This window comes from Oncorhynchus nerka, linkage group LG20 (genome assembly GCF_034236695.1).
Source record: "Oncorhynchus nerka isolate Pitt River linkage group LG20, Oner_Uvic_2.0, whole genome shotgun sequence".
NCBI classification, from domain to species: domain Eukaryota; kingdom Metazoa; phylum Chordata; class Actinopteri; order Salmoniformes; family Salmonidae; genus Oncorhynchus; species Oncorhynchus nerka.
Genome location: NC_088415.1, coordinates 32,529,643 through 32,544,397, shown reverse-complemented (window position 1 = coordinate 32,544,397; position 14,755 = coordinate 32,529,643). Strand labels below are relative to the sequence as shown.

The following is a 14,755-nucleotide window of genomic DNA, read 5'->3' as shown; positions in this document are numbered from 1 at the left end:
GTTATTTAGTACAGACATAGGATCTTAAAATAACCCTGCAGAAACAGGAAATGTGAATTATTATGTGAATTATAATGAATGCCCGTTTTTGTAGGATTCATACATTTTCCGTAAGGGAAACTACCAGAACCTTTTTAAACCTCAAATACACTACAAGTTTTACATTTCCTGCATTGCAGGACAGTTCTCCTGCAACAGGTTGATCAAATGAAGATCCTCCATCTGTATGAATCATGCCAAATGGGTTTAGAGCGGAAAATATGTGGGAATGATTGACAATATTTCTCTTATTAATGCCTACATGACAACATTGACTTAGAAACAATGCTAATTCAAAGATGGCCTGTGTAATCACTAGCACCCTGTCTGCACATCTTAATTAGAGCCTTCAAAGGACTTTGGAAGTTGGATATGAAATGTTTGGAGGAATCATTATCTTCACAATAACACAATAGTTTAAATAGACTTAGACAATCACTACAGTCAATGCTGACAAAACTGCAACAGAAAGACAGACATGACAGATGAACAAAGGCCCCCCCACAATGCAGAGAAATGGATATGAAAGAAGGTATCTTTGAGGCTCTGGAAAGCCTGGGAGAGCTCTTGTCATCATTTTCCTTTGAAATGTGGAGTTAGTTAATGAAACCCTGATAAAAGCTAGCTGGAGGTGCTTCTTCGTGCTATTATCTTAATCCAGACTCCCTAAAAAAATCATATTATTTTATAAGATATACTGTAGCTAATGACAGATAAAAATAGAGATTCACCACATATCCTCACTGCATGAGACCTTTTCTTGAATCTCATTGATTACTTTGTGGAATCTTGAAGAAAATGGCCAAAAGGAAGGAGGATTGCAGCCCACACTGTACTGTAAACAGAGAGATGGAGATATATTTGATTGTACAGTATAAAAATGACTGAGTGTGGCTGGGATGGGAAATAAACCATTTCTATCATATATTCTCTTGAGATCATATGAGCGAGGCAAGCAGTCTGGTAACTTGCTTATTGGAATCTACAGCAGCAGCTTTATACTCAGGAGGAGAAATTCTGCTCAAGCCTCCAAATGAAACCTTATTCCAAGTTGCAGTCTGATAGTCACACTGCACAGCACCGACAACATCAAGCCATTACACAACATAAACATAATTTGCATTCTCCTTCTCTGATCCATATTCTGGGCTTGAAGTTGCTGTACCGCAGTGACTCATCTAGAGTTCCACTCTCACCCCCATGAAATTACACTGCAACAGTCTTCGCCTCTCTCGCACACTTTTTAAATATCTCATAACACCGCAACCACAGGAGTCCAACTCTGAATATAAATGCTTCTGTTCTGTAATGTTGAGTTTGAAAGTTTTGAAACCATTCTGCACTAATTTTGGTGGTTAAACACTGTGGTGGGAAAGGTACCCAAATGTCATACTTGAGTAAGAGTAAAGATACCTTAATAGGAAATTACTCAAGTAAAAGTGAAAGTCACCCAGAAAAATTCTACTTGAGTAAAAGTCTAAAAGTATTTTTCTTTAAATATACTTAAGTATCGAAAGTAAATGTAATTGCAAAAATATAATTAAGTATCAAAAGTAAAAGTATAAATAATTTCACATTCCTTATAATAAGCAAATCTGAAGGCACAATTTTTTTTCAAAATGTTTATTTATGAATAGACAGGGCACACTATAACGCGCAGACATAATTTACAAATGAAACATTCGTGTTTAGTGAGCCCTCCAGGTCAGAAGCAGTAGGGATGACCATGGATGTTCTCTTGATAAGTGAGTGAATTGGACCATTTTCCTGTCCTGTGAAGCATTCAAAATGTAACGAGTACTTTTGGGTGTCAAGGACAATGTATGGAGTAAAAAGTACATTTATTTTCTTTAGGAATATAGTGAAGTAAATGTAGTCAAAAATATAAATAGTAAAGTACAAATACCCCCCAAAAAGTATTTTTACTTAAGTACTTTACACCACTGGTTAGACAACAGTAGACAAAGGTTGGTAGTTCCCCCCCTTACAATGTAGCTAGCTCTGGGAATGAAAGCTGGAACACAAGAAAGAGAGAGAGAGCAAGATAAAAGATTGAGACAGAAAGAGAGAGAGTGTTAGAAAGAGAGATCGTGTGAGAGAGAGAGTGTGAGAGAGAGAGAGAGAGAGAGAGAGAGAGAGAGAGAGAGAGAGAGAGAGAGAGAGAGAGAGAGAGAGAGAGAGAGAGAGAGAGAGAGTGTGTGAGAGAGAGAGAGAGAGAGAGAGTGTGAGAGAGAGAGAAATAAATAACGCAGTACAATCACTCCAGAAACAAAGGGCTAAGCACAATGGAGCCACACTGGCTTCGAATAACCAACTCCTGCATCAAGAATACTGATGCCAAAACTTCAATACTGTCTTCCATTTAATCCACCACTACCATCCACAGCCTTGCCTTGGGCATCTCTCCAACTTGAACTCACTAGAGCTCATTTTGTGCAATCTCTTCTGTTTTGGCTCAAAATCAAAGCTCAAAGAATATCACCTGCCACAGAAAAGAATGTAAAAAGTGATTGAAGTTTCAGCTAAGTTTATCAGAGGGTCTTTAGACAGAGCTCATCGGTTCATATTGTAATGGTAAATAACATTAGGAAATGGACTCAGGACAATGGTGAAGCGTATTAGTGATCTCTGTTATGTGTGGTCAATAAATTCCATGTGGTAGCATTCGTACAGCTCTTGTTCCAGGCATCATCTACAGGGCTGAAGATTTCAAAATGTTTCATCACTAACAGTGTTAGCTACATGTAAAGCCCCACCCCCCACCCTCCACCTTGCAGCCCAAAACCCCAGCTCTCAAAACCATTATGATCCATGCTGGGGGTCTGCCTCTGTCGCTTAGAGCTCCTGCTGCTGTGAGATGATGTATGAGGATATTGTTCCTTACAGCACAGCATGTCTGGTATCTGTAAGGCAATCTAGTGATATGAATCATGTCATCATCAGCCTCCTCTTAAGATGTCAGTGTTATGCAGTACAGGGGGAGCTCTAATGAACTCCACATCTCTACTGATCTGGAGGCAGATACTCAAGGATTGTACATGGCACTTTTGAAAATAGAATGTAGATGCGGGAAGAGAGGGTGAACAGGGGGAAGGGAAGGTGAGTGGGATGCCAGAGCGTTCACAAAGGGAGAGAGCGATGGAGAGAGAAGCACACCAGGGGTGAAGATGGTGTCAGAAGAGAGAGAGAGAGAGAGAGAGAGAGAGAGAGAGAGAGAGAGAACAAGAGAAGAGAGAAGAAAGAAAAGGGAGAGACATTTGAAGAAGAGGAACTAAGAGGAACTCGAGATAGTGGAGAATAGTGACATTTAAAAAGAGGACATCTTGAGGGCCCTGGGAATGAAATACATTTACAAAGAACAGAGAATGCACTCTACACACAAAGGGGTGTATTTCTTTTATAGCCTAGTCTTGATTCTTTTAACAAGAAATATCTATTCAAATATCTATTCAGTATCTATAAACACATATGTAGTCACTGCAGCTTTAAACACCTGGACGAAAAATAGCATGAAAACAAGTTATGAGAGTGATGTGCAACGATGCGCTCTCCCTCCCTAGATGATAGCTGGCCTAGCAGATTCATTAACCTCTGCAGTTGCCCCCACAGACCCAGGCAGAGAGAGGCTCGTCGCTGAGCACAGCCTCTCCCTTTGATTCCTCACTTATCACTGGCAGGCCAGCCAACTCCATCCACTCCACTGAAATAATTGCCTCTTCTTACGATGCTCGCTTAATATACTGTAAAAAGCAGCAGTCATGTTTCAAAGACACCTGTAAGCTTCTTGAAGACACAGTAAACAGACAGTGACTAACTATCCAAAGGTCATCTGGCTGTTGGTTTGTTTATGCTGTGATGTAATGCATACAGCCCATTTAGAAATTATTCGTTTAGTGAACGTCTTTTGCTTTCGTTCTTATGAAGTGAAATTCTCTGTAGATATTTCTGTTTGTAATGAATAGTCTACATGGTTAGGCCTAGTCATTGTCCTGTGAAAAGGTATTGTAAATATTTTGGAGAACAGTGGAAGCTGGGGTAATTGAAATTAAAATATGATTAACCCTCGTTTGAGTCGTACAATTTTTCCATGAGCAATTTTGACACAAGACAGAGATCGGATTTATGCAGCTGATTACAAAAAGTCAATAAAGTCACAATCTGAAAAACGGCTGTCAAACATGATCATACATGAACCTTGTGAAGCCTCTCTGTTCTCAGGACAAAGCTGAAGTCATTGGAGGTTTAGGCCTAAAGTATATAACACCACAATGAAACATGTGTAATGTATTTTACAGAGCTTAATAAAGAAGGATTTTGGGTCACAACCAGTAGTTACCATAACAAGCATAAAAGCTCTAAATGATTATGGCCTGGGATGTTTAACATGATCTAGTGTAAATGCCAAGGCGCTATAATCCAGTCATCTGTATGCTACTTCCAACACATCTAACAGTCAAAATAGCGTCATTCAGAATGATCACATAATAATTCCATGAGACTGTTCATTTCAGCGATTTACAGAAGGGTGTTTATTGGTTGTTGTTGTGCATACAAAGCATTTTTCTTGTTACAGCATTTGGGAGAAATTGGTAAGAATATCATCATTATCTAAATGTCTTAAAAACCAACACTGCAAAAACTCTCCAGTGGGAGAATGTGTTAAATACTCTGTCACTGTTTCATAGAATTTCTGGCTGAGCTAAAAGGACAGAAAAAATATTCAACTAGGTTAATTAAACACTGTACCAAAGGAGTGATATTACTGTTGTATAAAAAAGAAAGGTCACATGACAGACAAACACTGAGCCCCATGCTGAGCTGCCTGCTTAACAATATGCAAGCAGTATCCTGTGAGACAGGGGGCCTTTGAGTCCATTGACGTACGCAACTAGTGTCTCCTCCATGGCACTGTTTCCACTGTGTTTCATCCGTCACGAAGGAGAGCGATTAAATAGCCTCCCCACAACAATCAATGAATTCAGAGGCAAATACCTCACCTCAGAGATGGGACCATCAATAATCACAACAGTACTTCCTCGGAAAGGCATACAGTAGCTATCCAGAACCTCTATCTGGATTCAAAATGCACTCATCACAATACATCCACACACAACAGCCGCCACAGCCTGTTAAAGGTGTGTAATCCACTGAAACCCTTTGAACCTTCATGTAAAAAAAAAGAAAGGAACATAGAAAACAAAAAAGAGCATATTTTTGCTCGTCCTCTTTAAATCTCCCCAGCCAGCTAGCTAGCCAGCAGCCATCCAAGCCAGCTCTCTGGGGCCAGATACAAATGGTGTGATGCAGCGCTACGAGAGATATCAGCGTTTGGTATCTAATCTTCTCGCCCTCCTAATGCACCCAGGAGTCTCTCTCTCCAGCAGCTGAGACTGAGAGAAGAGCTGATAGCTCAGAGAGCCAGCCAGGGCCAGGATAGGAGAGCAGGAGAGGAGAGGAGCTGGAAGTCTGCCCGACAGTGCTACTGAAATTGCCCGACAGTGCTACTGAAATTCACCTCCACTTAAATCAGCTTCTCCTCCTCAGGCGTTCCTAAGGAGATGCTCATGGGGCAACCTGACACCAAAAATAAGAAATAAACAGGGCCTTTTTGGAGAACATGTAGTCAGGGATTTAACAAAACAGCCATGCTGTCTTTTTTTCATCTCCCTTCACTTGTGGTGACTTTGATGAATGATGTAACTCACTGCTTATGTTTAGCGCTCATCTGAAATAAAGGGAATCAGACAGAAGCAAGCTGGCCCGGCGCACTGTGGACTGCAAGTCGGAAGTCCTATATAGACAGGAAGGACTTGGAAAATTCTGTGTTATCTAATACAATAGCAAAAGGTGATTTGCGGTTTCCTAAAGGTAAACACAAGATCGGGAGCGATTTTGTCAAATTGTTACATGTTTGCAACCTGATAATTAACATGATTTATCAATATAAATTAAAGGTACACTGAAAACCTGGATTCTCACTTTATCCATTGCATAGTTGTTCTTATTGCTCAATCCTAGCTTACCACGAACTCCATGTTTGATGAGCTAGCCTATTTAATGACTGCTACACAGGAGGCTGGTGAGTGGAGGACGGCTCAAAATAATCACTGGAATAGAGTGAAATCAAAATATTAAGTGGTATTAAATACCATTCTATTCATTCCGTTCCAGCCATTATGAGCCCGTCCTCCCCAATTAAGGTGCCACCAGCCACCTATGACTGAATGCCAGTCAATATCCTTCACATAAGAACAGAAAACCAGATAAATATAATATGCCTGTCCCACTTTCTCATACCACCCATTTAATCCATTTAAAATGAAACACTTCTGAGAACTCTGAGACGGTCTCTTTTTCATTGAAAAGTACAGAACACCGGCTTTCAACAGTCTCTCTCTATGCCACATCAGTGGAGCTTTTGACAGCATGACTGTAGAGAGAGAGCAGCAATGACTTTGACGTGCCATATTAAAAAGGAAAACAACGGCCTATCAAAAGTGTCACATTTGATAGGCCGCAACACATCAACCGTCTGCAGAAAAGTCCCCAGACATCCAGATATGGTAACAACACACTAAAAATAAAAAAACATAAGCTCATTTCTTTGGCCGCTAATCAAAAGTGACTCTGTGAATACGATGTCCTAATAATAATTTATCTGCAGTAGAATGTATCATCTCTTTTAGCTAAATGCCCTTCTAAATGTTATCCTCCATGCCGTCAACTGAAGCGATGACTTCAATCACATCTAACTGGGGACAAAAACTTGCTATTAACTATCCATCATTGTAACCAACACTACGAATGCATCAGTGTAGTCAGATGGCTGAATGTCATGGTATTGCATAATTGTGTATATGATAGCCAGAGGACGATCTAATTAGCAACATCTCTATTTGCTATATTTGTGAACATATCATTGTAATAGGCCCGCCGTCCTTGGCCAAAGCACCAATCTAACAGCAAAGTAACTGGATAGAGACAGAACCATTGCTGAAGGGAGCATTAGCTCTGAGCAGGAGGTGTGTGCAGTCAAGCAATACAAAACCACAGAAAAATGGCATTTACCATTCTACATTACTGATAGGTGCAAGCTATCCAGCCCACTAGCCTTTTGAAATACCAAGTAGCCTTTAAAATATTACTGTCAGCAATTAGAGGGACAGGTAAAAGACAGAAACATTGCATATGAAAGCCATACAGGAGCTAATGGTTGGCTTTTAAACAATCCTGTGAATAACATGCAACATGCGTGCAGATATCAATTCCCTGTTGTCAAATTGCCTTTCGTACTAAATTTCTCTCAGTTATTCAAACCTTTCTACACTTGCTTAGTGTGTAAAACACAGCCTTGTAGATCATTAAAACCAAGATAATACCGTGGAACAGACTATAAATACAAAGAGAAACAGAAAAAGTGAGTCTCCTGTGTATTACCATCACCCCCTCTGGCTGAGCCAGTCCACTCCCAGAATGAGATGATTGAACAGTGCTGCTGGGCCTCCATTCACCCACTGTGTGTGAACCAGCCGCTCCACAGCAGCATAATTAGGGCTGGTCACTGGCGAGAAAGAGAAACGGTATAATGGATGTCCCTGTCTCAACATGGCCCCAGGCCAGCCTTCTAATTGAGCCAGGCCTCTGATATGGTGGACGGGATCATGATGGCTAGTTAACGTTGTATTTCCACACTGATAACATTGTTTTTCAACACACTGTGTAGGCTACCGGATTGAATAATACTGCAAACTAGCCCACATGTGTTCAGTAGCAACATACTGTAAGCCTATTGAAAAGCATTAACATACATGTGTTTTTACTGGTGTGACCAAAATCCATCTCATGTTTACAAAATAATCAAATTAATCTGCCTGATTACAATAACAAAAAAGTATAATCATAACTGGTAAACAAAGTTGTTTTCTCCAAGCCCTTGAATGTTGTGTAATGCTAATAATGGGAGTAATAATTTGTTGGTGCCCATCAGTGATGTGACACTGATGTCAATCCATATTAGTCATCAAGGTTGCACAAAGTAGTTCCCATGGTGAAGTTTCTAACTCAGCACATAAGTCTGTTATTAATTGACCACTTCACACCTAATACTGACAAAAAGTATAATAACTCTTTGTTTTCAAGGACAAGCCACATGTAAAGAAAAAACATAAATTAAAAATATGTTTTAACATGGTCTGTCCTTAAAAACAAAGAGGTATTATACTTCAAACATTTACTCAAGCTGCTGTCTTCATTGGTTCGTTTCGGGACACCCATGGGGGCATGCAAGCTATTTGGAGAAGCAAATCTCAGTTCGACTCCACTAAAGCAAATCAACATGGCTCCACTATTCACGCTGACTGCCAACATATGAGCCCTGCCAAGTCCTCTCCAGGAGGTCTGCGATAGCCACCACAGCAGTCATGTGTCTAATGTGAGATAAGCTTGCCCACTCTTCCAACCAGAGCCCAGAAGGATCCCTCCATCCAGTCGTCTTATGATCAAGGCTGGAGGAAATATAGAGGAAATATGGTTTGTTCTCTGTGGGGAGAGCCAGGGAGAATTGGTGACTTCCAGAGACACTGGCATGAAAGGGACAGAGACTGTGACTCTGTATTGCCAGTCAAAAGGCACATATTTTCTTCTCCAAAGTGCTCTGGGGATATGTTTGGCCAGAGACATAAGGACATGAAAGGGAAATGACAAGGAAAAAACTGGTTCACTTTGAGGTGCTTATACTCCACAAGAGCCATCAGAACTGAATACACAGAGAGAAAACACATTGCATGACTGCTGGCTGACCCTACAGTTTGTAATGGGCTGCGTTTGAAGAGAAAGGAAAAGGAAATGGAGAGAAAGAGAGAGTGAGAAATGGTAAGGAGGTTGTATCAGGAGGCCTGCAATAAGTGCCCTGTCCATTCAATGCAGGTCTGAAGCCTAGCGTGGGTCAGTAAACAAAACGTTGCTGGTTCGAATTCCTGAGCCTACTAAGTGAAACATCTGTTGATGTGCTCTTGAGCAAGGCACTTAACCCTAAATGCTCCTGTAAGTTGCTCTGTATAAGAGTGTCTGCTAAATGACAAAAAAATTGAATGTAAATAGTACTTTATTCTACTGGAACCTTTTGGTCAACAGGGCTTCCCTGCATTACCCACTGCTAGGAGAAATGTTGGTATATAGAACCAAAAATAGTGAAATGGTTCGCTTCATATATGGCCCTCAAAAAGCTTCTATACAACTGCAAAGCATATTTTTTTGTAGTGCAGTTACAGGCTCATCTAACATATATTATACCCACTCATAAAATAGAGAGTGGAGAGGAAGTGTGCCATTCAGAGAAGCTTATCATGCGTACCCTTCCCACCAGAGGGACATCTGTCCCAAGTTGATTCCTCCTGGCTGAGCATGGTAGGGAGAGGAGCCCACCACTGAGAGCAGACCAGAAACTAGCCTGTCAGCCTCTCCTGCTCAGCGTGAGCCTGGCTTGATGAATAGTCAACAGAAACTGCTAAGGCTGAAGCAGGAGTGACTGTAGGCCTAGAGCAGAGAGAGGACATGGACGTTAGGTGGCTGTTTGTTATATAGCGGCCCATACTATTGTTGAAAAGGACATTTGAAAAATCTGCCTTGACATGTCATATTTTATTCAATAACCTATCGGTTTAAATAATATTACCGGTATATTCATAATCTGTACACTGTTGGCTCTCAGTGTCTCAGTCTCTATGTGGGAGTTGCAGGATCTGGTTGTTTCTCTCCTCTTTAGCACTTAATTGATTAATTCATGTCATTTGATTGGCTAGATACAGTGCATTCTGAAAATGTTCAGACCCCTTGACTTTTTCCAAACTTTGTTACGTTACAGCCTTGTTTTGAAATTGAATAAATTGTTTTTTTCCCTCATCAATCTTTGCACCCCAGTATCTCTACCTGCACATTCATCTTCTGCCGATCTACCATTCCAGTGTTTAATTGCTATATTGTAATTACTTTGCCACCATGGCCTATTTATTTCCTTAACTTACCTCATTTGCACTCACTGTATATAGACTTTTTCTTTTCTTTTCTTTTCTTCTACTGTGTTATTGACTGTATGTTTTGTTTATTCCATGTGTAACTCTGTGTTGTTGTATGTGTTGAATTGCTTTGCTTTATCTTGGCCAGGTCGCAGTTGCAAATGAGAACTTGTTCTCAACTAGCCTACCTGGTTAAATAAAGGTGAAAAACACAATACCCCATAATGACAAAGCAAAAACAGGTTTTTAAGAAATGTTTGCAAATGTATAAAATACAATAAAAATTATATATCACATTTACATAAGTATTCAGACCCTTTACTCAGTACTTTGTTGAAGCAGCTTTGGCAGCGATTACAGCCTAGTGTCTTCTTGGGTATGACGTTATAAGCTTTGCACAAATGTATTTGGGGAGTTTTTTCTCTGCAGATCATTTCAAGCTCTGTCAGGTTGGATGGGGAGCATCGCGGCACAGCTATTTTAAGGTCTCTTCAGAGATGTACAATCGGGTTCAAGTCCGGCTCTGGCTGGGCCACTCAAGGACATTCAGAATTGTCCCGAAGCCACTCCTGCGTTGTCTTGGCTGTGTGCTTAGGGTTGTTGTTCTGTTGGAAGGTGAACCTTCGCCTCAGTCTGAGGTCCTGAGCACTCTGGAGCAGGTTTTCATCAAGATTTCTCTGTACTTTCCCTTGATCCTGACTAGTCTCCCAGTCCCTGCCGCTGAAAAACATCCCCACAGCATGATCCTGCCACCACCATGCTTCACTGTAGGTTTCCTCCAGACATGACGCTTGGCATTCATGCCAAAGAGTTCAATCTTGATTTCATCAGACCAGATAATCTTGTTTCTCATGGTCTGAGAATCCTTTAGGTGCTTTTTGGCAAGCTCCATGCGAGCTGTCATGTGCCTTTTACTGAGGAGTGGATTTTGTCTGGCCACTCTACCATAAAGGCCTGATTTGTTGAGTGCTGCAGAGATTGTTGTCCTTCTGGAAGCTTCTCCCATCTCCACAGAGGAAATCTGGAGCTCCCACCGGTTTCTTGGTCTCCTCCCTGACCATGGCTCTTCTCCCCCGATTGCTCAGTTTGGCCGGGCGGTGGTTCCAAACTTCTTCCATTTAAGAATAATGGAGGCCATTGTGTTCTTGGGGACCTTCAACGCTGCAGAAATGTTATGGTACCCTTCCCCAGATCTGTGCCTCAACACAATCCTGTCTCGGAGCTCTACGGACTATTACTTTGACCTCATGGCTTGGTTTTTGCTTTGGGACCTGAAATAGACAGGTGTGTGCCTTTCCAAATCTTGTCCAATCAATTTAATTTACCACAGGAGAACTCCAGTCAAGTTGTAGAAACATCTCAAGGATGATCAATGGAAACATGATGTACCTGAGCTCAATTCTGAGTCTCTTAGCAAAGGGTCTGACTATTTATGTAAATAAGGTATCTGTTTTGTATTTGCAAAAATGTCTTAAAAAAAATCATTTTTCGCTTTGTCATTATTGTTTTTCGCTTTGTCACTATTGTGTGTAGATCGGTGAGGATTTTTTTTATTTAATCCATTTTAGAATGAGGCTGTAACGTAACAAAATGTGGAAAATGTCAAGGGCTCTGAATACTGTCAGAATGCACTGTAAAAAATCCCTCTGCATAACAGTTGGTGATGCAGACTGCAGCATTCAGAACATCTGTAGTGAACTACAAATAATGGATCATGTCAACCGACACAATGACTGCAGGGACATTCTATTATAATATTTAGCCCACCTTGTAGCCTTTCCGGGCCAGTTGACCCGCTCTATGCTATCCCTGTTACCACTCATTTAGGTCAGAAGCAGTGGGAGATTCATGCATCTGTAGAGGTGATGGCAAGCGGTGGATGGACACAGTTGGCTGTCTGTAATAGCGTGACCTGCATGTCATCCTGGTCTATCTGGTTCCAGCCCACTGGCAAGAGGTTAACCCACACACCCTGGAGGAGCAGGTAATTAGGGTTCACACCCTGATACAAATGTAAGCTTTTTTTCTGCACATTAATTTTGGACACCAAGGTGCTTCCCATTTTCAAACTGGGTTACTTGGATAAAGTTTTATCAGCGCAACATATTCCCAGTCTTAAGCTTTTCCATGGTGGACTAACGAGCCCTGGTGAGGCAATGTTGCTCCTCTGCAGTATTCCTCCTCTGCTTTTCCTTAAATTAAAAGTTAATGAGTCATCAGAGAGATCTCACTTCCGTCCCTGATCACACCACCCAACATCACACTATACTTCACACAACCCAACCATAGAAATGATACCATGCATGTTATCATACTAGTATCTGCTAGTAATACCAGTGGGCATAATAGTGACGTTAGAAATAGTGCTGGCAGAAGTAAGAATCTGATGTTACACTTTGTTCCGGGGTATCATCATTATCTTGCTCAAGGGCATGGAGGCACTTAACCTCACACGCAATCTTCTCTTCTCGACAGTCCATTTTTATACACATGCCAAACTTCTGCCCACACATCTGCTGAGCTGACAACCAAGCAGCTGGAATCTCAAACAGATGATGATGAACCCAGACAATACATGTTTATCTGAGTGATGCAACTAACTGTAAAATAGACTGCAGGAAGCCAGAGAGAATGTTGGTGCATCATAAGAGAGAGATGTTTGAATCCTCCAGTTAGTAACAGAATTTTGACCATTGTAGCCTATTATTGTAGCCTATTATTATTATATATTATATAATTTAGTTGAAAGAAATAGATAGCTTCCACACACATATATTTGGATAAATACAGTTGATTGAGATGAACATTACATTTTCAATAACCCTCACGAGGTATTTTCATCATAATATTTCTGCCCCCACTATTGTCCTGCTATGACGTAAATAGGATTGTCAGTGTGCTAAGTATTAACTTTTATTTCACAGAAAAAACGGTATCTACAGATTTGTACATAAACAAATGAAAAAAGTTCAATAACAGTGCATATAGAACATGAATTAGCTGCCGGCAAAATAAATCTCTCATCCTTCTACCTCAGGTGTTCCCTTTATAAAGAAAAACACCTTTGCATCAGTTGCCTCCGCCCTGATCGTAGGCTACTCTCCCCCTGTAACCGCAGTATCTTCCTGGTGTTTACTGTCAATTGTTCCTTTCCGCATGTTACACACTAATATCATTAGAATTTAACCGAATAAAACATTAGGACAGAAACGTACCGTTCCCGGAGATGTGGTTCTCTACCTCTGCATGTCCACCTTGCCTTGTGGAGGCACTAAGTTGGATGTAGAGTCCCATGTAATGTAAAGTCCCTACTATTACCCCAAAGGCTCCCATTTCTTTTATTTGAGATTCCGTATTCTTTGCCACTCTCTCACATTAGGTGTACTAGGTTTACAAGATAAAATCCAGGCAACGTGTTGTATAAATAGACCCGGATTTTAAACAAAAGCGCAGATCGCAGATATGAAGCGGTTTGATGGTGCAGCCACCCTCTAGTGCAAATCGCTGATTGATACCTCGCTTCAGCTCGTTCGGCTCTGGCTGCGGCGGAGGGAGATTTCTCCTCACACACAGAAAGGGGAGTGAGTGCCTTGCAATGGGGAATATCAATTAGGCGGAATGATCTGAGCAGGTTATTTGTTCATTAAACTTTTACAAGACGGTCATTCTTAAAGCTGTAGGACCATCCATCTTTGACAAACTATATCTATCTGTCTGCATTTATAGCATACAAAAACAAACTAAGACAACTGATGCAACACATAAATTAACATGTTCAATTAACCCTGGTAGGACATCAACAGGTGGAGAATTTATGAATGTCTTTGCCTACATCAGTCACATGTTGCTAATCAGGATTCCAATAACTGGAGTTTGCTTTATTGGCTAAGTGTCCAATGCACAGTTAATGTATTCAGCTCCACGTGACAGTTAAGATATAATTTGAGAAAGAGGTATATTGAGGACAATTCATAGCTTTGGGGGAAAATATTTTCCTGATCGTAAAGCCTAACATAGGATATTGTCTCCGGTCTGGTCGTAAAAGCACACAGACACATCACAGCCATTTCAGGGACCAAGGACACAGCACTGCACAATCAGCCCTTTGGACAGTGCCAAACTGACAGGATGCGCTCTTCGCCCTGGATGCACAGTTGCACACAGCACATACAGTGGACAGACTGTGGGATATACAGTGCCTTAAGAAAGTATTAATACCCCTTGACTTATTCCACATTTTGTTGTGTTACAGCCCGAATTCAAAATTGATTAAAAATAATGTTTTCCCTCAGCCATCTACACACAATACCCATAATTACAAAGTGGAAACATGCGTTTTGGATTATTTTGCAAATTGATTGACAATTAAATACAGAAATATCTCATGTACATAAAGTATTCACACCCCTGAGTCAATACTTTGTAGAAGCACCTTTGGCGGCGATGACAGACGTTTTCCACACCTGGATTGTTCAAAATTTGCCCATTATTATTTTCAGAATTCTTCAAGCTTTGTCAAATTGGTTGTTGGTCATTGCTAGACAACCATTTTCAGGTCTTGACATAGATTTTCAAGTAAAAAAAGAGGAGGAGAGAGGTACTCAGTAATGTGTTGTATTGGATTTGCCCCAAACATTAGACTTTGTATTCAGGAGAAAAAGCTTATTGCATTGCCACATATTTTGCAGTATTCATTTAGTGCC

The 14,755-nt window shown here is 40.8% G+C and overlaps 1 protein-coding gene across 1 annotated transcript in view; it reads right to left on the bottom strand.

Moving 5' to 3' along the window:
• Positions 1 to 13,606, bottom strand: part of LOC115102293 (V-set and transmembrane domain-containing protein 2-like protein) — a 29,642-nt gene extending 16,036 nt beyond the window's left edge. The window contains exon 1 of the mRNA XM_029622094.2: positions 13,268 to 13,606. Within this exon, the coding sequence (XP_029477954.1) occupies positions 13,268 to 13,385 (118 nt within the window). The 5' untranslated portion in view covers positions 13,386 to 13,606. The remainder of the gene's footprint in view (positions 1 to 13,267) is intronic.
• Between the last annotated feature and the right edge of the window lie 1,149 nt (positions 13,607 to 14,755).